This window comes from Leptonotus elevatus, chromosome 3 (genome assembly GCF_054856555.1).
Source record: "Leptonotus elevatus isolate MCC_2025b chromosome 3, RoL_Lele_1.0, whole genome shotgun sequence".
Lineage (NCBI taxonomy): Eukaryota > Metazoa > Chordata > Actinopteri > Syngnathiformes > Syngnathidae > Leptonotus > Leptonotus elevatus.
In genome coordinates, this window is record NC_141241.1 from 25,562,147 (window position 1) to 25,587,788 (window position 25,642).

Below are 25,642 nucleotides of genomic sequence, written 5' to 3' on the forward strand. Positions count from 1 at the left end.
ATATCCATGGCCATTATGCTAAGTGATATACATGCATATCAACTGACTTGTCAGAACAGGAAATAGATTATAATTTCACTGAAATGATTAAATGCACGTTTGATGCTTTCAGCATCAGATGACGATTTTCAAAATAAATACGCCATTAGCAATACATTCGATCAAGTCAAGTTATATGTTTTCGGTGTCTCCTGCCTCCAACCCAGGTGTTTCAAATCGTCAGTTCATAATTACGTTCTGCAGGAGCCTCTCAGTTGTGTTCGAGGAGGGAGACATCAAAATCATGCAGGACTGTGGCTCTCTAGGACCGAACTTGCCTACCCCTGGGTTAGAGCAATTGTCTGCCACCACAGAGAAGCTGGGTTCAAACCCCGCTTGGACCACATTTTAGTACATTCGATACCAACTACCATATCAGAAAATGGATTATAATTTCACTGAACTGATTTAAACACATGCATTTAAATCTTAGCATTCAGCTAATAGCATTCAGTTTTTTAGCATTTCTGCAGAAATTGCACTTTGTCTAGTTATCCTTATGTTACTGTAAAATAAGCTAAAATTATTATTATTATTTTTACTCACACCATAAACAGGTGTAATATTGGCATGTTTTGAACAAACAGTGCACCATTTATGAAGGGTCCTGAAATATCTGACCTAAACCTTCCTACTTTCAGTACCTTGACATTGGAGTGCTGGTCGTAATGGTACTCTTGTGTGAGTGAGTGCTGGTTGTATACACACTGTTCGTTGATTGGTCCACAGAATTTTTGTGCTGTGTGCTTTACTTCCTTATTTAAAGAGGTAGCATACGAGGGAAAACTCTTCTCTCTTTTGGACACCAAAGTATTTCATAGCACCCACGCATGAGCAAACAGTTTATTTCTGGAAATTGACAGCAAGTTCTGTGAACTCATACTGAACCTCAGGAATGGGGACAGACACCCTGCCAAAACGACCAGAGGGGAAAATGAAATAAGGCCCGTCTCTTTCTTGCCATTTCTACACTAAAGGGCCTTTTTGTCAGTTGTGTATGTATAGAGGGGAAAATGAGCTTGGCTACTGTTGGTACTCTGTCTGTACTGGTGGAAATTGATGCTTGATGCTTCAGAGATGCGCATGTAGTGCGGGAATGAGGCGGAAAGAGATGTGGGAAAGGTGTAATTTATGACAGGAATTTGGCATGCGATTATGTAACCAAGTCAACGTGTATAAGGCCATTGATAGTTTAACGGCTGTCTCAGATGAGATTGGTGTAAGAAGCAGGTTAAACCTATTTCAATTTACTTTTTTTTTTTTAAGGAAATACATTGTGCCTTTTCAGTTTGAAACAGTTCTGAGGTCTGGTTATAATAATATTTTTTATTCTTTGGTCAAACAATTCACAAAGAAAAATATTTACAACACTCTGAACAAGGATGGTTGAAGTGATTGTTTTGTCTCATTCAAATGAGCCACTTGCTTACTTTGCCCACTCACGTAATGCCAGGTATAGATTGTTCTCAAAATTACAAAATCACTTTTTTAAGCACTGTTTAAACACATATCTATGCTGAGATTGAATGTTGGAGGGTAAGAACAGGTGAAGGACACCAGTCTGTCTCATAGATGACCAGACATACGAGTATTCAGTGTTTCCCCATATAGACTATATGACCCCAGCCCTTCCCCACTGCGCTATTAGGCAGTTGTTGGTAATAATATTACCACCAACTTAATATTAGCTGCAAGTCTCGACCAAGTAAGTAATATACACTGCTTTGTTTGTTTGAGGTTTTCTATTTAATTAGGGAGCTGTCCCATCTCAACTGCAGGGACAAGTAGCTCTGCCTATTGCAGGAGTTTTTCACAGGTATAGCGCAACTCAACTGTTCTTCCTTCATTCCCCTGTGCTCGTTCAAGTCTTCCAGCACTAGTTATTCTGCCAGCAGAGCCAGGAGAGCACAGGGGATGTTGGCGATAGACTTAAGAGGAAATGGGAAGTGTGGGGAGGAGTGAGGCATAGAAAAAAATTGTTCTCCATTTGACAGACTGTCCTACAAGGAAATCTCCCTGATTGCTACAAAAAAAATCTAAAACGAACAGATATAATACAAACTTATCTCAAAATGCCCAAATGTGGTTACAAATTCATCTGTGCACATTTGAAAAATATCAGCTAAGATTGTGTTTGTAGTGCAGTATTAGTATTATGACTTGAAAAACAACTATTTCAAATGGGTTAGTGGTGGGGATGAAAGCTTTAAGCTAAGCCCATTGACACAATTGCTTTTATTGACTATTTTGTTACCCAGGTTTGTCCTCTTTCATTGATTATTCAGACTAAATGGCTCCGGATCAGCCATTTATACTCGTGAGAAGTCTAAACATGAATTTGAAATTAACAAAGCTGAGATATGATTAGAAATCAATCAGTGCCATTGGACAAACAAACAAAATCATTTGTAATTTCTTGGAGAAGGCGGAAATGACCAGAGATGGGCATTCCGTCAACAACCGTCAATGATAGCCGCCCGTTTTCTTTACTATTAACGATTGACAAGAAACTTAGAAAAGTTAACAGACTAAGCATTGCCAGTGTCAGATCACCCGTTTTGTGTGTTATGGTTTTGGCGTAGGAGAGGTAAAGTGGCTCAGGAGCTTAAAAAAAATGTTTGTTTTTTTTAAATCTTAAACCATGTTGGCAGCCCCCTTTGTTTAAGTTACCTCTGCCAGGCGCGAGAACTTATCACAGCGGTACCGCTCTCTAGTCTGTGATTTTGCAAGTGCAGTTGAAAAGTCACTAGAACAGGTTAATTTGTACCGTAATCCAATGCTGATTAAGTTATTATACAATTAGTGCTAGCCTTTTTTTTTTCTTTTTTTTTGGTACCCCACCTATTGCCTAAAGACAGCTGGGATCATCTCCAGCACGCATGCGAGTAAGTGTATAAAGACACTTAAGAGGTGGGCAGGTGCTCTAGAGACAGTTATATGTGTATGCGACATTAATAAGGCAATATTCCGTATTTCAATTATAGCGCACTTCTCTGGCAAAGCCATTTTAACAGGATGCTGCCGTGAACAGTAGCTGTGATGATGTATTTCCTTTTCCTGTCGCAGAGAAACACAAATATTTTGTCTCCGGCAGGTGCTTCCCACTTTGGGGTAAGAAAAAGAACAACCTTTTAAGGCACATAATCTCATATGGTCACACTTTGTCCAGACTACATACTGTTCATCCTTTCAAAACTTTTCCATCAAAAATATATACACGCACACCCTCAAACTAATAATTTGTTGCAGCAACTTGTTATAGCAATCCTGAGCAGCATTTTCATAGGCTCTGTACTAATAAGCGTTGTGGGGAGATTCTTTTTATTAAAGAGGCGCTAACTTATAGAGGGTGAGACGCCATCTTTATGGACACTTTTTACGTGAGAATACACTGTCTGGTCTAGAAGTGAGGGAGCACCGTGGCAAATCCAGGTCCAGAAAGTAAAAACCCTGACCAAGTTTGGCTTTAGCCCCTGAGGCAAGTTAGCTAGCTCCCTAAAAGGTAAACGAGCACCATGGGAGCTAACTAGGAAGCTAGCTAGCTAGCACCTGGGGCTCAAGCCAAACTGTAGCAATGTTTTTACTTTCTGGACCTGGATTTGCCACATCTAGGGAGCAGACGGCGGACCCTGTTGCCTTTTACCGCTGAGAGGCTAGTGTTCTAGTCCAATTAATGCAATTATTATTTGGGTTACTGTATTTTTATGGTTTTATTGAACATATAAACATAAAGACAACACAAAACACATTACAAGTTTAAAGTATAAATTGAAGTTAAAAAAGAAAAAAACAAGAATAGGAAGAAAGAAAATAGTTCATATGTTCACAAGGGGTAGGAGGAAGTTAAAAACGTATTTAGTCCTACTCCTTATTGGTTTTATGTTGATAAAATGATAAGGTAATTTATTTCAACAAAAGGAAATGTATAAACCTAGTCATATATACAAGTGCACTTTAACATATCATACTCACATATACAATTTTCATTACACTTATACCGATACATCCAAAGAAATTACAGCACATAAACATTTTTAACAGCTAATTTCTGATGGAAGTAATTTTTTTGAACTTTGTGACTGATATCTTTTCAGGTCAGTTCCAAAATCATTCCACAAATTAACACCTTTTACAAAAACACACCTTTGCTTAATTGATTGTTCTTGTTTAAAAAAAATTGTAGACACTTATGTTATGTTGGGAGTGTTATGAGAGTCCTTATGTTATAAGGACTCTCTCTAATTTCAAACAGCTTCTGAGTTCTGTGGCACAGTAGATTGTTGTGCACTTTATACATTATTTGTGCTATTTTAAATTAAACTAAGTCGTAGAATTTCATTGTATTTGATTTAATAAATAGAGAATGAGTTGGTTCTGTATATTTTGATTGATTTATAATTCTTATGGCTCTTTTTTGCAGTTTGAAAACAGGATTTGTATTTGTTTTATATATGTTTCCCCAGATTTCCACACAATAGGTCAGATATGGTAATAATAATGAACAATATAATGTGTATAATGATTTCTTATTTAGGACATCCTTAATTTTAGAGAGTATCCCTATAATTTTTGACATTTTCCTTTTGATATTATCTATGTGAGACTTCCAACATAATTTTTCATCAATCACTACTCCAAGAAGTTTATTTTCATACACTCTTTTTATTTCCAAATTATACCAATTTTTCTATGTGTTTAGTTAATTCTCCACAGTAGTCAGAAGCTGCTTCAGGTTCTCTCCTGAACAGCAGAGAGTTGTGTCATCGGCGAATAAGACACTTTTGAATATTTTTGAGACACAACAGATAAAATTTGTATACAAGATAAATAATTTGGGGCCTAGCACAGACCCTTTGGGGACATGAGTAATCTTCAAGTGTTTTGATTGTATATTGTTAAGCTGTAAGTACTGATATCTATTATCCAAATAACTTTTTCATCCATTTATATGCCAAACCTCTTATGCCATATTTTTCTAATTTATTCATTAGTATAGAATGATCTATAGTATCAAATGCTTTTTTTTAAATCTATAAAAAATCCAACAGTAATTTTTTTATTATCTATGTTAGTAGATATTGCTTCTACGAGTTCAATGACTGCCATTGAGGTGGTCCATTTTTCTCTAAACCCATATTGATTTTCACTTAAAAGCTTATGTTTTTCAGTAAAGTTGTCCAGTCTATATGAAAATAATTTTTCTCGAATTTTTTTAAAACTGTGGCAGCAGTGATATTGGTCTATAATTTGTGAATATATGTCTTTATCCATTTTTATGAATAGGAATAACTTTTGCTATTTTCATTTTTGATGGAAATGTACTGGCTTTAAACGACAAATTACATCAATATGTGAAAGGTTGCACAACATATTCTATAATACTTTTTACTAATGTCATATCAATGTTGAAACAGTCAGTGGACTTTTTATTTTTTAATATTTTAACAACATTTAATACTTCTGTATCATTAACAGCATTAAGCCACATAGTGGATGGATTTTTTAATATGCCTATTTATTTAATGTTTGTTTCTTGGCTCAGGGATTTCTTTTGCCAAATTACTGCCAACATTAACAAAATAGTCATTAAAATCATTAGCTACGTCTGACATTTTTTCAGTAACAATATTTGTATCTTTTATAAAATATTCTGGATATATTACATTTTTAATTACTTGATTTAGTATTTAACATATTTCTTGTGTGTTGCTTTTATTTTGCTCTAGTAATGCATGGTAATAACCTCTGCTAGGTTTCATAATTGCAGGGAATAGATTATTACTATACATTGTATTTATAAAATCAGTTGTTTTCTGATGCCCACTCATATGTGCGAGTGTTGCCCAATTTGGGCCGCCTTAGCTGCTGTTGGACTGTTTCTGCTTCGTCTGCCTATTTTATTTTTTTTTATTCTCTGCAGTATAAAACTCACCATACTCCGCCGAACATCTTGACCACCAGATCTATTTTTAGCCAGAGCTAGCCACGGCTAGCGGCTCACGTATCACAATCGCATTATGGTAAAAGCACTTACCATCTTACAATAACACTTACCTCAATCAAAATGGTCAGAACACACTTTGGTAGACTTTGTCGGTTGGAAATACTTTCAATTTACCTTTGCAATTCCGGACATTCCTTTGTCCGTTCTCATTCGACATTCCATGGACTCGTGAACGGCACACAATGTGGGGCAAATGACGTCATGTGAACACTAAACACTGCAAAAAAAAGACATTACAAAATTTAAGAAAAAAATATAGTAAAATAAGAAAATTATTTAAGCAAAATGATCTGCCAACAGAACACGAAAATGTTACTTAAATTTACCTCGAAAATAGTATTTTTAGACTAAAAACAAGTAATGTTGACTTTTTTCAAGCTGTACTATATAGAACAGTTTTCTTAAAATACATACATATTCATTTACGTTTGGCCAACTTAGCCTAAGTGTCAAGCAGGGAGGTAACGGGTCCCATTTTGATTGTATTTGGTATGACCCAGCCAGGAATTGAACCCACGACCTCCCAGTCTGAGGGTAGACGCACAACAACTAGACCACTGAGCTGGTAGTGTATTTACTGGAAAGAGGAAAAATGAGCTCAGTAAATAGAACGAAATGAACCACTTGAACTGATTATTTTTACAAGAAAAAAATGCTTACAATAAAGTGCTATATTGCACTTTAGTCTGATTATTTTCACACTTGTATTTTTCCCATTTATCTTATTACTAGATTATGCAAAATCTTAAAATAAGAAAATTCACTTTATGTAACCCCAGTTCAGGGCCTTTGATGTTGGTTAGTCATCTTAAAATGTGGAAATTTTTCGTTTTAAGCCTCACATTACTTTAAACTGGCTGTTAACACTCAATGCCAAGACTGCTTGAGCAAATAAGATAATTAAATAATAAGTATCTTAAGATAAGAAGAATAATCTTGTCTGACAATCTTATTTTAAGTAAAAATAACTTGGCAGAGCAAAATAATAAAATTTAGGTTTCTTAAGATTTTGTAAAGGATTTGCAGTGTGGAGGAGGGGAAGGGCGGTTCAGCGGTCAAAAAACAGTCAGCATCTGGTGTGACCACCATTTGCCTCGTACTATGCAACACGTCTCCTTCGCATAGAGTTGATCAGGTTGCTGATTGTCGTTCAACAGCTCCAGGGGACATTCCTGGAGTCAGCATGCCAATTGCACACTCCCTCAAAGTTTGCAACATCAGTGTGCTGCATGATGGAAGTGCACATTTTAGCGTCGTCTTTATATTTTTTATTTAATACATTTGTTTGAGTAAACAGTGGTAGGTTCACTTAGCTAGCTTTATTACGATTGATGGTTTCAAAATGCTCAGTAGTCCGCATCTGGACAGTTGATTGGAATCAGTCGATCGTCTAAGAAGTCACATCATTATTTGGTGTACAAAGGAGTCATTGAGGAAGTCATGAAATCACCTGCTGACAAACTGCCTGACAATTTGATAGTCTCTTACCTTTTACTCAACACCACCTGTCCTTCATGTCTGACATGCTGGTCCAGTGATGGGCAAACTCGGTCCTCGAGGGCCGGAATCCTGCAGGTTTTGGATGTTTCTCTACTCCAACACAGCTGATTCCAATCAACAGGATCGTTATCAGGCTTATGCAGAGCTTTCTGATGAGCTGATCATATATTAGCTGTGTTGGAGAAGGGAAACATCCAAAACCTGCAGGATTCCGGTCCTCGAGGACTGGGTTTGCTCACCCCTGTGCTGGTCAATTAGATGGACATTTACAGATAATCTCTCATTGTTTTCTTCCCCCTCAGTGTCACTATTCCAGTGTGCATGCCTAGTTTTTTTTAAAGTTTTTTTTTTTTTAATTCTGGCTCAGGAGGAATTCAATTATTGATTCGTGGGGCTATGCTTTAGTTCGATTGCAGATTTTTAATGCGTCTTTTATCGATTCACCTTGAAATGATCTAAAAAGCATCATTGCTACCTAAAGCGCAAAACTCTCTTTGAAAAATGGAGGTCTCCATCATTTTAACAATAGTTGCCGTTTAATCTGTGTCTGTGTCTGAGTGAACATGCAATTTGGCGCCCACTATTTGGGGTTGAAATAAATCAGAGCAAAAAGCCTGACGAGAATTGCTCATCAGTGTTTAGTGTTTAAGGCTATTGATCATGATATTGTGGCTCCATTAGCACCTTGTGCTGTTCGGACCCATCTTATCTGTTCTTCACTGTGTACGTGCGTGTGTTAGTAAGTTGAGCTATGGGTCTGTTCGGAATCGTTGCATTCTTCAGCAACAGGCTCTGTGGTATGCCAGCACATTCCCCACTGCTGAGCTGGAGAATCCACTCGGAAAGCAGCAGCGGGAACTTTTCCTTTCTAGCTCCTCCCACCCTTCTACAACTCTCTTCGACTTCTCCTTAAGTCACCCTCACCAGTCTTTTCTTCTGCTTACCCAACATCCTTTCATTTGTATTTTTGGAATTCATTGGCTTTGTCTGACCATACAATGTCTTTTTATAAAATGTGTATTCCAGGACATTAAAGAGAGCGCAAATTAATCGTTTAAGTTACTCTTTCCTAAATTAAGCCTGTGGTCTCTTATTGTTGGTTGGAAAATGGAACTGGCTGTGTCAGATGTGGTGTTGAATCAACAATGGCCGGCAGTGGGACCAAGTCAGCCACTTGCATGTTTGTTTTGCTAACAGGAGAATCGCAGGACAGAGTTTAGAGGACACACACGCACATACTGACTTGTTAGACATTTCCATGGGCTGCATGTATTTCCAGACCTTTACCGGTTAGACCACAACCCTTCTATCCGAGGTTGCTAACTTCTTAAACAAAATGTCAACTTCCCAAACCCACCTTATTTTTCATTATTTTTCTCTCAAGCATGCAAAGTATCCTGCATCCAATTTTATTATTTTTAGAATTGTGCGCTACGCTCTTGATAACGTGAATATGGACTTATCAGTTTACTAGCGTTTGCTTTGTGCGTTTGATGTGCCATCTATATTTAGACAGAAGGCAATCATGTGTCTAGGAGTCTCCACAAGTTTGTATGCGTGTGCTGTATGATTGGGTTGTGTTTGTTTGGACGTAACAAATGTGCTAAAATAATCACATTGCCTCCACCACGTCTGTCATTTGTGTCTTGTGATCAGATATCGTTGTAAAAAGGACTGACTCTTTAAAGCAAGGTCAAAGCCTGGTCTACATGTGCTGCTCTCTAACTCCTTCGTTCAATATAGCATATTATTCCAATTACTTTGCAATATGACTTTTTTCACTTATGTCTTTTTTTTTTTTTTAAGAAAGTGGGTGCTTTCTGATTAAACTAATCGTGTTCAATACATTTCAAGATATTTCATTTACTTTTTATGTTCAGTCAGATACAATTATGTTTGCATTAGTTTTGTTGATTATATTTGTTGGTATTGCTGTACAAACATAGAAATTATGTTTCATTAAAATGGCAAAAAAAATTAGCATTTGAACTGTGATAATTGATGCTGCATGTACGCTTTTCTATTTAAGTATAAATTGGGGATTTTTAATGCCTCTTTATTTTTTTTTCACACAGATACCAGTACGAATACAGTACTGAACCCTTGAGTACCGTAATTTCCAAAGCATCCCATTTATTAACATCTGAACAGCATTCGTGAGGTGCACAAATAATGCAGCGCACATCCTGCGGTCACACGCGTAGTACAGTATAAAGTTAACAACAGAACAAAAGTTATAGCGCTTGACGAGGATCTGACGTCAAATGGCTAAATGAAATCTGATTGTAAATGTGCTTGCCAGTAACACGGCAGTAAATGTGCATTCATATCACGGCTGTACAAAAATACATTACTGTAACAAAATAACCAGCCTATTATAGCAGAAAAGTCAGTCATTAGCGGTAATTCTCGTGCCATCGTCGTCCTCCTACCTACTACGTAAAACCATTGAAGTCCTCTTCCTCAGTGTCGGAAACGAACCGGCCCCAGAATGGTCTTGTCAGCCACTCTCTCTCCTTTTGTTGTCGCTCTCAAAACCCCAAAAAACTCCTCTTCGGCAGTGTCAGAATTGAACAGGTCGATTGCGTTTAACTTAAATACAGCATCTTATGCACTTCTCTGTTTCTTTTCCATAATCAGGGCGCAAACTGTCTCGCTCTCGTTCTGTCTCTCCTACTCACTGTATTTGGGCTTTGGATTGTTTTGCTCCGCCTGGCGCTTTTGCTCTTCCTTTACAGTTTGTTTTGGGAATTTCTATGCATAAAAAATACTAGTGGTATCTGTACTTGGTATCGGTGACTAGCACAATTTCCGGACTGTAAACCGCTACTGCGGCTAATACAACGGTGCGGCTTATCCACTAGGTCACGAGATATATATATATCTCTATCTCTATCGTGACCTAGTGGATAAGCCACACCGTTGTATTAGCCGCAGTAGCGGGTTACAGTCTGGAAATTGCACTAGTCACCGATACCACTAGTACTTTTTATGCATAGAAATTCCCAAAACAAACTGTAACATATTGCATGAACTTAATGGCAATTTTATACTAATTTCTAGTCCCTGATCATAAAACGGCCACAATAGAGTGGCCGATACTAGTATTGGCCCAACACGATACCTTGAATCAGCACTCGCCCATCCCTAGTAAAAATGCAAATGTTTGGCAAAAATATTGATATTGTAGGGGAGTCACCCCCCCCCCCCCCCAAGAAAAATATTCCTTGACAATAATAGTCAGGTTTTCATCTAAATGTTTAGAATTTTTTATGAGAATTTTGTGAAAATGCGCAAAACGGACATGCGACTTATGCCCATTTCCATCCGCTCTTCTTTTGCAAATATGCGCCGCGAAATGACGTAGTGACGGAACTTTGGGACAATGGGGAGTTTCAGGTGGGAATGTTAGTTTTGACGGACTGAACGGAAGTAGTTTGTCTTGTTGGCTTCCCTCCCGCATATAAGTGAAGTATGTTGTTACATTGAAAGCTAATGTTAATAAAGCCATCAAAAATTGCATTAATGTTTTTTTCTTTTATTAATTATAAAAATAATCGTGTTTCTTCATCTCCCCAAACATATCTTACTTTATCATCCGCCATTTATTGTGACTACAAACGTCAAAACGTGCGACGTATATCCGGTCTTGTAGTTGCTTATTCGCAAAACCTGTTTCCATCGCCAAAATGTGCATTTTCTTTTATACGCTTCTAAAACCACCCCCTCCAAGCGTAAAAACTTTTCTGCGAATTTTGGGCCTTTTTTCGAATTTTGGGCCTTTCTATTCAGTTTCTTTTTTGCAATTCTTGAAAATTATAGTAAAAATAAGTGGATGGAAACCCACCTACTGTGTTCTACGCAGCCTCACTAGTCTAAATACGGTATTTTGGTTATATGGAATATGTGTTAAGCAGCAAAATCCAGCAGTTTTTTATCAATATCAGAAGGCAGCCATTTTGCCACTTCTTGTTGAATGAAAAGGACATCATAGTTGGTCAGGTCTCAGGTAACAACCAATCACTGTTCAGCTTCAGAAAACACGTGAGCTATGATTGGTCGTTGCCTGAGCGCTGAGCAACATTGATGTCATCTTCAGTCGACAGCAAGTGGCAAAATGGCTGCCCCCTAAAATTTATAAAAACTCATATTTCCACAAATGTAATATTAATCAGAATGTCATGCTTAGACTAGTGAGGTCACATATAGTACACAGTACAGTGAGAATCTACAATGTACATAGTCATGAAAATAAAGCAAATGTATTGAATTGAGAAGGTGTGTCCAAACTTTGGCCTGTACTGTATAACATATTATTGTCCCCCCAAAATTTTAAGGTTGACTTAGCCTTTAATGAAGCTTAGGGAGAAATCAAGTACAGCAAATCGCTGTGAACTAACAGGTTGAGGCACACTATTTGTAAATCTAATTTAAAAACTAACCTGTGATAAAATATCTGATATATTAGCTATTATAAATATATGAAAATTATTCCGAAATAGAATTTGGACCTTGTCTTTCTTTCCATGTGTAATGATCAAAAACTTCCCATCAGTTGTAAAAATGCCTTACCACTGCGTCATCCTCTTAGAGACATTTTGGGAATTATTCCTATTTTTCCCAACACCATCACTCAACTGGAAATGTGAGCGACGAGAACATATTATGTTTTCAAGACTTTGCCGGCCATATACTGTATAATAACTGCATAGCAGGCGGGATTTTCCATTGCGCGACTTGGCTTTATTAGAGTGTAGTATCACGTCAGAATGGCACACGGAGTTCACCGGTTTGCATTGTTCAAAATGATGTGCTGTTTGTGCTAAGAACAAATGGCTCCCTCTGTCTGTGTGTCAGTGTTTTCTTCTCAGTCATGCTCCTGTGATTCATCAGTTCCGAGCAGGCTCCTTTCTCGCTACCTTGCATATAGAGCAAACCACATAATTTGTCTGGCGCAATTACCTTAATATGAGTTTTCCCTCTTTGAGTTGTACTGTTTTCTCTGTCAGTTTTCAAGGAGCAGTTGACTGGTGTTCTCGTACACCGCATGCGTTTCGTCTCATGATAAAAAACTGATTTTGACTTTGATTCATCTTCTTACAGTTTAGTGGCATCTTGAGGTGAGTGAGTTTTCAGGGATGAGCGCTGAGTTATGCTTCTCACTTATATTGTCATAACATAGCCACACCTCATTTCTCTTTCTCCACAAGTTAACACTTTCCCCTTCAGGGCCGGGGTGTGATCATACATTCTTCAAGTGCAAGGAAGTGAAGAATTTGCCATGTTCACTGTCATTTTCCTCTCTATACAATAAGTCACTTGCCATGCTAAATATAATTTGGTCAGTTTGTGTAAATGGTAACTCAGTGTTTTTTCTTCATCTTTTAACCTATGGACTCAGTGAACACTCATCTAGTGGTGAGGCGCACAGCTGGGCTGTTTGCAGTGAAGGCAATTGCTCCAAGGGCAACTCCTTCATTGGCCTTTCAACCTCGGTGGGATAGGTCAATGAGCAGGGATGCACATAAGTGGACTGGAAATTGAACATTACGCTCCAGTTCATGTCCGTCGCTGCGCTTTTGGGCACTAAGTATATTGTAGCTCGGCCAGTCTGCTTGGCTGCGGTCAGGCCAGCCTCAACTCCGAGTCAAGTCAGCGGCAACAATTGCTTATGAAGGCCATCTTAAAAATAAAAGCCAAGTAAGGCATTGATATTCTATCCATGTACTGTACATGTGTGTGGATATTCTCATTCATCCAGGGCCAAAACAAAAAAAAGGCCAACATTTTTCGCCACCAGCCATGTGCTGTGGACCTATGACTTCCTCAAAATTTATTTTTTGAACCTCTTACATTTCTAATTGAGAACCCCTGCTCTATAATTTCAAAGTGTGCTGGGGGGGGGGGGGTTGTGAAATGAACACCACAACTTTGGGGCTCAGTTATGTTTTGCTATTTTTTCCCTTCAGTCACTTCCTGCTAAAACTATATGCTATTTGCCAACTATAAATTTCCTTTACCGCAAAATCTCAAAATGGTGGAGGTTTGTACTAAGTGCTCTCATACTGTTAATGTTTTCCAGTCATTCGGAAATAAACAATAAAATTGTGTTCTCAACTTGGACCAAAGCTTGCTTCATTCAAAGGAATGAAGCATTACATCATCACTGGAGTCAGTGTCGTTCCTCCCTTTTCTCATCCCACTCAAGCATAGTAAAAAATTCCACTTTTTAAAGAATGACAATTTAATGTTAATGTTTAGGCACGTAAGTAGAATCATTTTACAGGGTTCAAAGTTCAACTATACATAACGTATGCATGACTTACTTAACCATTGATTTCTCCTCCTTGGAAAATAGATGAGTAATAGTTTCTGTGGCTTTTGGAGGGACATTTCCAAAGTCAAGGGGAAAAAGCCAATTCAATTAAAAAAGTTTGTATTGCCTCAATTTCTGCAGTCATTTTTGGACTGAGTAGGATTATATTTGGAAACACATATACGATTTCTTCATTCACATTATTTTCATATCAAACATTTTCTGAAAACCGAGACAGACTGCCTGCTTTCATAAAAACTGCGGGGTCCAAGTAGCAGAACAAGAATAGCTGAGTTTTCAAACCATAGTTTTTTTTTGTCATTCTTTTTAAAGTCTTATTCCAAAACCATGTGGTCCCAAAACCCTGCCCATCTCTCAAGAGTCAAAATGAATGTCAACCTTGTTTGGAAGGCTTCAGCATATGAAGGTTTGTATGTGCCTCATCGGTGCTGCAGCTGTCCATTCAGCAGGACAGAGTGAGCTGTGTTACCACAAAGCAGACCATGACTTGAGGATATCTTTGGACATAGTGGCAGATGTATTTTCTAGTTTCACCTCATACGTCAAACAGAGACAAGACCATTAGAGGCCAGAATGACAGCAGTGCTTGCAAATTCATGCACTTGGGCTTCCTAAAACTGTTGCCCTGACTTTTTTTTTTTATCTATAGCTTTTGTCCAAGATCACGCCTCACAACCTTTTGACAAAGACAACAATAGCTCAATGACCTTAAAAATTATGTATAGCACAGTCTCCTTTTGCAGAATACGTGGAGCAAGAATTTAGACAGCAAAATAAAAGGATGACAGTGCGTGACGGTGAAGTCATCTGTCATCTTTTCATTTATTTTTAGATGTTCTAGCAACTTGCAGTAGCATCATCTGATATACTGAAACATTAGATTATATCCAATATTGGTGTCAGGAGTCAGGGAGGTGATATTTTTGCCTATGTTTGTCTAATGGCACAATTTCGACATAATTGTGAAGACAGATGATGGCATAAGAAAGAAGGCAACAGATCGAGTTAGCAATAGCATATATGGAATGTTTAATTTCTCATCCTTAAAGCAACACTAAATAGGATTTGAACCTTCAATTCATATTTTCATAATTCTGCTGATGAAACATTGACTTACAGCTAGATTAATGAAACTTTTGTCATGGCCTGAGGGGGTCTGTATCATTTTTACAGGCACTAAACAACTTTGAGGTGGATGGTGTGAACTCTGCCACAAACAAAAAAACTACAAACGTGCAGACCGCTTTACGGCATTCCTCAGTCGTTACAGACAGAAGTCGAGTCAAACGTCTACATGCGATTACTCTTATCATGCAGAAGCTACAAAACACCCCAATAAACAAATTTTTTTGTCTGCGGCAACAATAATAATGATGATAAAAGCACAGAATAGGATTTCACTCGCTGGCGAGGCGAAAGACGGGGGATTTCCAAACGACGCTGCCTTTGCGGGGACTCGGCTCTTTTTAGTAGGTAGCTTTACATGCTCAAATCAAAAATAATTATGCTAATGTTAGCTATTGGAAAGTTGCGTGGTAGCAATAAATAGCCATCAGCTTGATAGTTCGCCTTTCCACACTGACCCGACCAGCCACACAACACTCAAAAGTTGTGTTCTTTCTTGTTCACCAATGCTTGTGAATGCGTCGCAGGAAGGGAGGGGGTCAGGGCGGGGAGCTCAGCCGTTTGTGTGTACAATAAAGAAGGTAAGATGACAACCACCGTCTGCTGTTAACATACTTGAGAAACATTACAGTGCTGTATAAAAAAAATAGAAAATAGCCACTGGAAGCAATGTAGTTCAGTCCAACTAAATGCCTGGGACGTCCGGATTTCACAATGATATGCGATTGGCCTCATGGGAAATGTGGTTCTTTCAAGGGAAATTAAAGGGAAAACAATAGGTGCCGCCATAATCGTTGAAAACCAAATGTTCATTCATTTGTGCTACTTGAAAGACCTATTTCATGGATGATAGCTGCTGGATATAGCTTTTTGTTGTTTAGCACTTATTAACCACTTCTTAATGCAACAGAAATAAAATAGAAGGAAATAAATAAAAATAAAACTTGGGTTGGTGCGTCTGTTTTATTTTTAAGTTTCTTCTTCTTCTTTTTTGACTAATTTGCTCCCAAAAACATATAAATACGTTCTATTTTAAATGTTTTAATTGTCCCAAAGACGTATTTTTATACGGTTTTCATGTTTTTTTTATGCTAGAGCATACCGAAGGCTTTGATGCAGCCTCTCAACTGTAAAGAACGATTGAAGAAATGGTAGTTATTGCACAGACGGCCAGCAAAATGGCAGCAGAGCAAAATATATCAACCAGGGCCATGTTGGAAAAAAAAACTAAATTACTCACAATTTTAAATAGATTTATGAATAATGATGAAACTTAGCTATGTTCTAATACTAATTGCTGCAAAACGGAAACAGAAAGAACGATATATTTTTTTCCTGATGAAACAAGAGACTTAATCTTTCTTTTGGTAGGTTCCATGTTATAGCAATATTCTGTGGGCCTTGCAAAATCTGTCAAAATCCAGTAAAACAGCTGTGAGTGAAGGGGTTTGCTTCTGTGAAAATGGATGGGAGTGAATGAGTAAAGTGGAATTAAGTCAACCTTAAACATTTATTGACAATATGTTATATGTGACCTTACTAGTCAAAACATGACATTCTGATTAATATTACATTTGTGTAAGAGTTATGAAGCAAAATCCAGCCGTTTTTATGCAGCTCAGGGGGCGGTCATTTTGCCAATTGCTGTCGAGTGAAAATGACATCACAGTTGCTTAGGGCTCAGGTAACAAATCACAACTCGGCTTCAGAAAACAGGTGAGCTGTGATTGGTCGTTGCCTGAGCCTTGAGCAACTGTGATGCCATCTTCAGTCGACAGCAAGTGGCAAAATGGCTCCCCCTGAGATGATTAAAAAGGCTGGATTTTGTTGCTTAACTCATATTCCGCAATATTAACCAAAATAACATATTTAGACCAGTGGGGCTGCATAGAACATATTATTGTCAACAACAACAACAAAAACGGGGTTGACTTACCCTTTAACAATGTTATTATTATTATTATTATTGTTGTTGGTGGTGGTGGTTGTTTATTTATTTATTTTTACAATTATAAATGTGTGTGCCAATTTTTTTTCTTTTTCTTTTTTCTTCTTACAGAGGTTATCAGCCAGTGGCAAAGCGAGCCAAAAGAACGTGTCATCTCACTAGTCCTCATTCATTTGCCACTGCTCAAACCTGGCAATGTGGAAGCCAAGGGCGAGTACATGCGCCTACTACCGCGCATCCTTGCGCACACAATTGAACATGGCCGCCACCTGGAAGAGTCTCGCCAACTCTTATCCTATGCCCTCATCCACCCTGCCACCTCCCTGGATGACCGCGCTGCGTTGGCCCTGTGGCTCAACCACCTGGAGGAAAGGGCCGCCGCCACGGGCGACTCGCTCGAAAGGCCGTCGCCTGCCGGACCACATCACCACCAGTCCACTCCTCCGTCGACCCTTACATCATCGGGATCCTCCACCAACAGTTCTTCTTCTGGTAACTTATATGCTCTGCATCACCACCAACGCTACGGCTCCGACGATCGCCTCAATGGGTGGCAAAGCAGCAGAGATTCGGGGCTGGGAAGAGGCTGGCAGCAACAGGGCTGTGAGAACGGACACCTGCCCCTCTACCCATCATCCTCTGTACCATCAACCATCAACACATTAGGAACTGGTGGAGGTGGAAATGCCAGTAAGTCATTTTAACTTTCTGTTCTGGTTCTGTTTATCGTTTCTGGTCTGGGTCTTACATTGAGTGCAAGAACTACAGTATTTAGTTCACCATTGTTTAGCTCATCAAATATTTGGGTATCACAGTATTAAAATTGCAGCTCTAAAGTGATCTTAAAAATAATAATAATAATAATTTTAGTAAATAAAAACCACCCCACCCCCTTTGAATCTATTTTATTTTTTAAATAAATATATATTTAGCACAGAAGAAATGTGTATCATGTTAACTTTTAATAAATAATAAATTCATTCAATAAATAAATTACACCTCTAAAATTATCTCTTTTTTTTTTTTAATAATAATTTTGGTAAACAAAAGCATTTTTTCATTTCATTCAATAAATAAATTACAGCTTTAAAATTATTTAAAAAATAATTTTGGTAAATAGAAACACCTTATTTTTCCCATTGACCACAACTTATTTTATTTTTAAAATAAATATAGATTTGGTACAGAAGAAATGTGTATCGATTATGTTTGAATAAATAATAAATACATTCATTCAATAAATAAATTACACCTCTAAAATGTTTTTTTTTTTTTTAATAATAATTTTGGTAAACAAAATGTTTTTTCCCCATTGAACACAATTTATTTTAAAAATAAATACATATATATTTGGTACAGAAGAAACATGCATCATGTTTAAGTGTCAATAAATAAATGTTAATGTTCTTCTTTTGCTTTATTTCTTCCTAGTAACTCACAGTGTCCCATCACTAGTGAGCTATTTATAGAACAAACCTTTAGGCCAGGGATACGGAACCCTGGCCCTCAAGAGCCACTGTCCTGCAAGCTCTGTAGAAACCTGATAACGATCTTGTTCATTAATCAGGTGTGTTGATGGAGGGAGACATGGAAAACAGGCAGGACAGCGGCTCTCGAGGACCAGGGTTCCCTACCACTGTTTTAGGCTATTCATGTTGTCCTTAGGGCCAATTGGTACCCACTGGCACCATTTTTTAAATGTATTTTTTCCCCATTTTTTTAGGACAATGCACATTAATCAAAGCAACACACACTCTTTCTTCTGGCTCCCTCCCTTCTCATTTCCATCTGCTCACCAAGAAGGATAAATTAAAGTTAATTGGAGGCAGTTACTTCAAAGAGGCTGCTGTTTACCCAACTCTGGAGGCAGCCAATCACGTTGTGCCCTTGCCTAGACGTCCCCCGAAAAGAGAAAATAGCTCATTACCAGTGACAATCAGTAATAGGGGTTATTGAAACCTTGACTTTTTAAAACCACGGCAAACCGACAACACGATAATCGGCCCATGCAAAACTCACTGTGGTGTAGCAACTGACTTTTTTCCATTTTAATTTGTGCCTATAAACAAGGCCAATGTATTAAAGTTTGATACCTCAAAAGTAAGGTTCAAGTAGTTAAACACTGATGCACAGGAATGTTATTTGGAATTCAAATAATTAGTTTAGTAGCCCTTTGCACTTTGTGTACAAAAATACTGAGCATTGCGTTTAAACATTCAGTCATGTCACTCACTGTGTAGTCCTATTACCAATAACAATAAAACTTGCCCAATGTAATAGTCAGAGGTGGGCAAGTCATTCCGTCACTGGAAAAACTCGTCTTTTGCTGGTGAACCCCCTGGAAACTTTGAAACCCCGACAGTGAGCGAGATGGAAGTCCAGTTAAAATGACTGCGTGACAACTGATGGACTGGGTCGGTTCAAATAATGACGGAGTGACGATAAAGGACGGGTAGCCTGGCCGCTGGCGAATGATAGACTGGCGAGATTTACTGACGCACCAACCTCTGGTTTAGGCAATATGGTCATCAACATTACGTTACCGTCTGTCTTTCAGTTGTGTTTAAGTCCAACCTTCTTATACTGTACAGCAGGTGTGTGATATGAAAGACAACACAGTGAGAAGGCTGGCCTTTTGAAACTCAGCATAACTATGGTCAGAGCAGGATATTTCCAGACAAGAATGCAAGGGCTCTGTGTTTTTTTTTTTCTTGCTGGGACATGAAAGAAACAGCTGAGGGTTTATAAATAAAGACATATTTAAAACCCTGCTGGCAGCACCAAGAAATATCATCTTATATTTTTGACTGCTTGCAGCCTTAGACCTACACATACAATCTCAGGGGTTCACAATGTATTCACAGAACAGAATTAAAGAAAAACATGAGAACAAATGTTGCCAAACCAGAAGAACTGTTTGTAATTTCTATTATATGCCACATTGACAATCAATTTGCGATTCATTGGTTTGTACAACAAAATATACGTTTTTATTTGTTGGCACTAAATAAGTAACAGTAAGCAAGTCGTAAACTCCAGCGGTTATTATCATTCTTACAAGAATATGATTTTCCTGTCACATCGTCATGTCTGCTATTGATGGGACCCTCCACTTGACCCCAGCTCATAGTTTGAGGTCGAGCCCAAGCCGCAGCAGAGCATGCCATACATCCTTTCCCTTGTAAGGCATCCTTTGTGGGAGACCGTATTTAGGGTAAATGGCTAATATTTAGGGACTGGAACATGTAATGATAGCTGGGCACCTATTTTAAACAGGAGCCATGAAGCACTATACATAGCGCCGACAGTAAGAAGGCCACATATAGGATGGGAAAAGAGACAAGAGTGTTAGAAGCAGCTTGACCAGTCAGATAGGCGACGGATACCAATGCTTTGGCTTTCTAACCAATTCGTCCAGATTACCTGCTTGCACAGCCTGGGGAAATTTCTGTAGTGTTCCTCCTAACAAACTTGATCAAATTTATAATGTAATGATCGAGATGTGTTATTTTTCATTTTTTTGGTAGCTTTTATTAAAGTTTCAAATAGTGCATAAAACCTCTGGGTTTTTTCACCTTTGTATTTGCATTATTTCTGAATTAATGTGAAGAAAAAAACTTGGGTGTCTAATAGTAGTTTAAGTTGTTTATAAGACCGGCTTTACCATACGATATTATACAGTATGAATTATGAAATGATTCTGCAACAAACATTGTGTTTTGTTTTTATTGTTCGTTCAATGCTACTGTTGAAAAAGGACCAAAAAAGAACTTTCATCAATGTCTGCTGTAGGGTTCGATTCCTAAATCCTGGTCCTCGAGGGCCGGAGTTCTGCAGATTTAAGATATTTCCGTCCTCCAACACATCTGATTTGTATAATTAGTTTTTCAGCAAGCAGCCTGATAACGATTCTGATCTATAGAATCAGGTGTGTTGGTGGATGGAAACATCGAAAACCTGCAGGACTCCCGCCCTCGGGGACCAGGATTGGGGAAGCCTGGAATACACTGATTATCATCCGGGCTGATTATCAGCGCCAATATTCAGTGTTTTGATGAATAGTTTAACATTTCAGTTATTTTGAAATTTTTAAAAAGTTTCTAGTTTACTGTAGAAAATATGTTTGGTTTCATGTAACTAAGACATGCAATGACCCCAGGAGCTCCCTGACATTTTTGTTAGGCAAGAGACATCTTTGGTTTAGAATTCTAACATAAAAAAAAAAAATCAACCTTATGCAAATCAAAAACTGTTCTATAAACAGATAATTAAAGGGATACTTGACTCATTGAGCCATTTTCAGCAGTAAAAAGTTAATATAGTTTGTGCAGAATTAATTTGATAACTTCATTATTTTTCATGTGCAATTGATACCTTTAAAAACTAAGACTGAAGATGACCTCACCTGTTCTGAGAAAGTAGGTAACGACCAATTATGGCTCACCTGTTTTCTGCGTCCAGTCAAAACTTTCACACATAATGTGTTCTTGACTAGTATTTGAGTTTTGGTGTGCCTTGCCTCACACCTAAGTTCAGCTGGGACAGCCTCAAGCTCACCTTCAAGCCTAATGAGGACAAGTGGTGTAGAAAATGGATGGCTGGGTACTATTGTTGATGTACCTTCATGAGCTGATACTATAAATGGGTGCGGCTCTCAAGCAATAGGCTGTTTGGCATTTCTTTAAACACAAGAATAAACCTTCCGTGTCTCATGTCTCACTCTCACAGTCCTAACAAGTGGAAGTGGCAACCAGCCGCACAGTCCTCTGAAGCGCTCCGTGTCGCTAACCCCACCAATGAGTGGCCCAAGCAACCATCCCATGGGTCCTGTCTGGCTGTCCCAAGAAGATCTGCGTAGTAGTAGAGGCCCAGCCCCCGACCACGCGCCCCTCTCCCCTCAAAGCAGTATTGCTTCCTCAGGCAGCGGAGGAAGCGAACATCTGGAAGAGGCCAGTTTGGGAGGAGGTTTAAGTCTACATCGCAGTTACTTCCACGAGGAGGGCAGCGGTATGAGGGGTGAGTCGGAAGGGGTTTATTTGCTGTCAATCAAAATTAAGCATTATCTTTGTAAAGGTAGAATTTTTGTTATAGTTAATCATCTCAATCAAGACTGTTAAAAGGGAAGTCAACATTAAACATTTCTTGACAATAATAGGTTATATGTGACCTCACTAGTGTAAACATTCTGATTAATATTACATTTGTGGAATATGAGTTAGAGAAGCAAAATCCAGCCGATTTTATCCATCTCAGGGGCCACTCGCTGTCGACTAAAGATGACATCACAGTTGCTCAAGGCTCAGGCAACGGCCAATCACAGCGCACCTGTTTTCTGAAGCTGAACTGTGATTGGTTGTTACCTGAAACCTGAGCAACTATGATGTCATTTTCACTCGACAGCAAGTGGCAAAATGGCCGCCTTGTGGTATTGATAAAATCTGCTGGATTTTGCTGCTTAACTCATATTCCACTAACACAGTATTAACCAGAATACTGTATTTAGACTAGTGGGTCTGCGTAGAACATATTATTGTCAAGATTTTTTATGTGTTGACTTTCTCTTTTTTGGCACTCAACAGCAAAATGTGTTGCCCGATGTAAGAAAGTTTAATCTCCAACAGTACAATGACCCCAAATGCACAACCCAAAATATCCAAGATTGGCTAAGAAGAGAGAAATTATTCTGAAATACCCTGATTGAAATGGTGTTGATCACCTGTGGGAGATTTTGAATCATGTAGTATGAAGAAGGCACACTTTAACCTTCAAAAGAGTTGGCCAAAATACCTAACAGGTCCACAAGTCTCACATGAGCGTTAAGATAATTTTACACTGCATTGCTCAATCCAATTGGTGTGTGTATTTTGTTTTGTTTTTTTGCTCTCAAGTGCCACAATTCGCGATTTAATATGCCCCATAGTTGCATAAATGGAAAAAAAAAATGCATGGAATCAGACGTCTTCAGATTGGAATCAGGCCTCTTATAAACGTGGCTAAAAATCTAGTCTAATATGTTATCGGGACATGTGCCGAAAAAAGTGAAGTGTAAACACGCAGCTTGGCTATTGACCTTTTGCACGTGACGTCACCGCCCTCATGGGAGCGCCCCCTCCGGAACGCTAGACGACAAAAGAACCACTTGCCTGTATTGAATCTCGTACAGCGTAAAGTCCTTTATCGAATTGATTATCTCATAAAATGGTCATATTTTGCTGTGCGGTCGGTTGTACAGACAGACAAGGGAGTAAACCAAATATTGCTTTTTATCACATACCTACTAATAAAGACGAATGACGTCTATTGATAGCAGCAATCAACAGAAAGGACTGACAGCCCACAAAGTATTCACGGATTTGCAGCGATAATTTTTTGCAAGGTTAGTAGATAAATGTTCATACATTTTACTAGTAAACGTACACTCTAAATCACATTAAGGAGCCAGATAGTTAGCGTCCACTCCAACTGCACGTACACACAGGTTAGTTTAAAAGTGCACCTTCTTCAAAACTATTAAGTGCATTTGACTGTTTATTAATGGGGGGTTTTGTAGGCAATAATAACTTTGAATTTTTAAAATAACAATCACTAAGTCGCTCCGGGTCACGTCTACTTCCATTCAACAATCATTTCCTTCCGCCGTCCGTCATAGGGCAGTCACATGATCACATGACATCGGTGCAAATGGTCAATAATGTACTCCGTTTATGCAAGCTTGATGTCATTCAAATACACCAATTGGTGAAATATGTAACTGTACCTCTGTCTTCCAAACACTTGCACTGAAATATGGTCTTTTACATCAGCGGCGTGTCCATCAATTTACATCATCTACACTAGACTGTTTAAATTTCTGGAGAAATTGCGTAGGAATGCTGAAAGCTGAATGCTCATAGCTGAATGCCAAGCTGAATGCTAGTGCGCCACTGAGCAGTATCAGAGGGGTGGTAATTATAATCAGTTGTATGTATGGAAGTGGGTGTGGAAAGTGGGACTTAGAAAAAGTTCAATATAAGTCCCATTGAAAATGAATGGGGAAAAGTTGATATTTAACATTAAAATATGTGAATACTGTAAGTAATGTGAAAACAGACTATATATATATATATATATATATATATATATATATATATATATATATATATATATATATATATATATATATATATATATATATATATATACCCCGGGAGGCGTGAATTTTTGAAGCAAGTTGAAATTTGAACTGTGTAAATCGGAAGTATTATGTGGGAGTTGTTACACGGCAAAAAAGTGTGGAGAATAAATGCTTCCAGCATTCCCAAAATAATTGCCAATGGCAGCCAGTCAAATAAAGTGGACGTTCTTTTCATTGACATTAATAGGGGAAAGTCCATGTTACCTAAATATTCACCTCTATGACCTGACTCCAAGTCTCTTGTGTCTCTTTTGGAGAAAGTCTGAAGTGAAGCAAAAGATTGACAGGCTGATCAATGCAGCATCAGCAGTGATGCAGATAGTGTCGTTCTGTCACGGTAAAGAGGGAGCTGAGCCGAGAAGCACAGGTGGCCAAATATACCTACGGTCACACTCTGTGAGACATGACTGAAATAATTAAGATCTTGGGTGCAAGTTTCCTCTGCAGTGTTGTTCCTTAGAGAGCTCGTAGCTAGCTAGAGCAGTGCATCGAGAGGAGCCAGATGAGGTGACTCCTTCATCTGGCTTGGATTCTTCCACAATGAGGAATTTCGGGCACGTCCCACCAGGAGAAGGCCTCGGAGAAGACCCCTGACATGTTGGGGACACTATGTCTGGGGTCACTTCAGGGTCAACAAAGTGGCTGTGAGTGGGAATTCTGGGCTTCACTGTCTTGGCTTGACTTCAGATAAACGAAAGAGGATGGATGGAGAATTTAACAAATACTGCACCATAATATATTTGAGTCCAAACATTCCCAATTAGTGATTAACCAATGAGAGATCATCAGGCATGCTGTGGGAAATGATCCAATTTCACTCAATGTGTCCCCCCAATTGTATTAATTAGAAATACATCTTTGTTCACTACAACGTACAGTGAGCGGCAGAACAATCACATGCTATTGCATTACAGGTAGATGGCAAAAGGTACAATAAACCTGTGTTATCCAACATTCTTAATTCAAACTGCTGGCTGAATCGACCGCATTTGTGTGTGTTGATCACAGATGTCCCTGCATGGCTGAAGAGTCTCCGCCTCCATAAGTATGCAGCGCTGTTTTCCACCATGACCTATGATGAAATGTTGTCACTTAGTGAAGAACAACTCGAGGCACAGGTACACACTGACTATTGGTAATAATTGTATTACTATTGTCAAAACCCTTGGGACTTGATATAAAATATACTTTGAAATAATGCACATTTAAAAAATGTGTTTAATCTTTACACTTTCTTGACATCTATTCAAAAGGTGCATATGTTTTAATGCTTCTTTTGTTGTTGTTTCTCTAGAAAGTCACCAAAGGAGCAAGACACAAGATTGTTATTAGCATTCAAAAGCTAAAAGAGAGACAAAACCTGCTGCGCAGCCTAGAAAAGGTCAGTTACCATTATTTTTTGTGTACGTGTTTTCATGACTTTAAAACTACAAGCCATGACCCTTCCACCCTCGCATTTTTTTTACTACTACCAAGTGAGGCTCATAATGCACCGTGGCTCATCGGTTAGCACTG

At 38.4% G+C, this 25,642-nt stretch overlaps 1 protein-coding gene across 2 annotated transcripts in view; it reads left to right on the top strand.

The window, feature by feature from the left end:
* samd4a (sterile alpha motif domain containing 4A) overlaps positions 1-25,642 on the top strand; it is a 52,871-nt gene that overhangs the window by 9,150 nt on the left and 18,079 nt on the right. For both annotated transcript variants that reach the window (XM_086072337.1, XM_086072336.1), the window contains 4 exons: positions 17,065-17,643; positions 21,682-21,969; positions 25,136-25,245; positions 25,422-25,508. In XM_086072337.1, the coding sequence (XP_085928463.1) occupies positions 17,065-17,643; positions 21,682-21,969; positions 25,136-25,245; positions 25,422-25,508 (1,064 nt within the window). The remainder of the gene's footprint in view (positions 1-17,064; positions 17,644-21,681; positions 21,970-25,135; positions 25,246-25,421; positions 25,509-25,642) is intronic.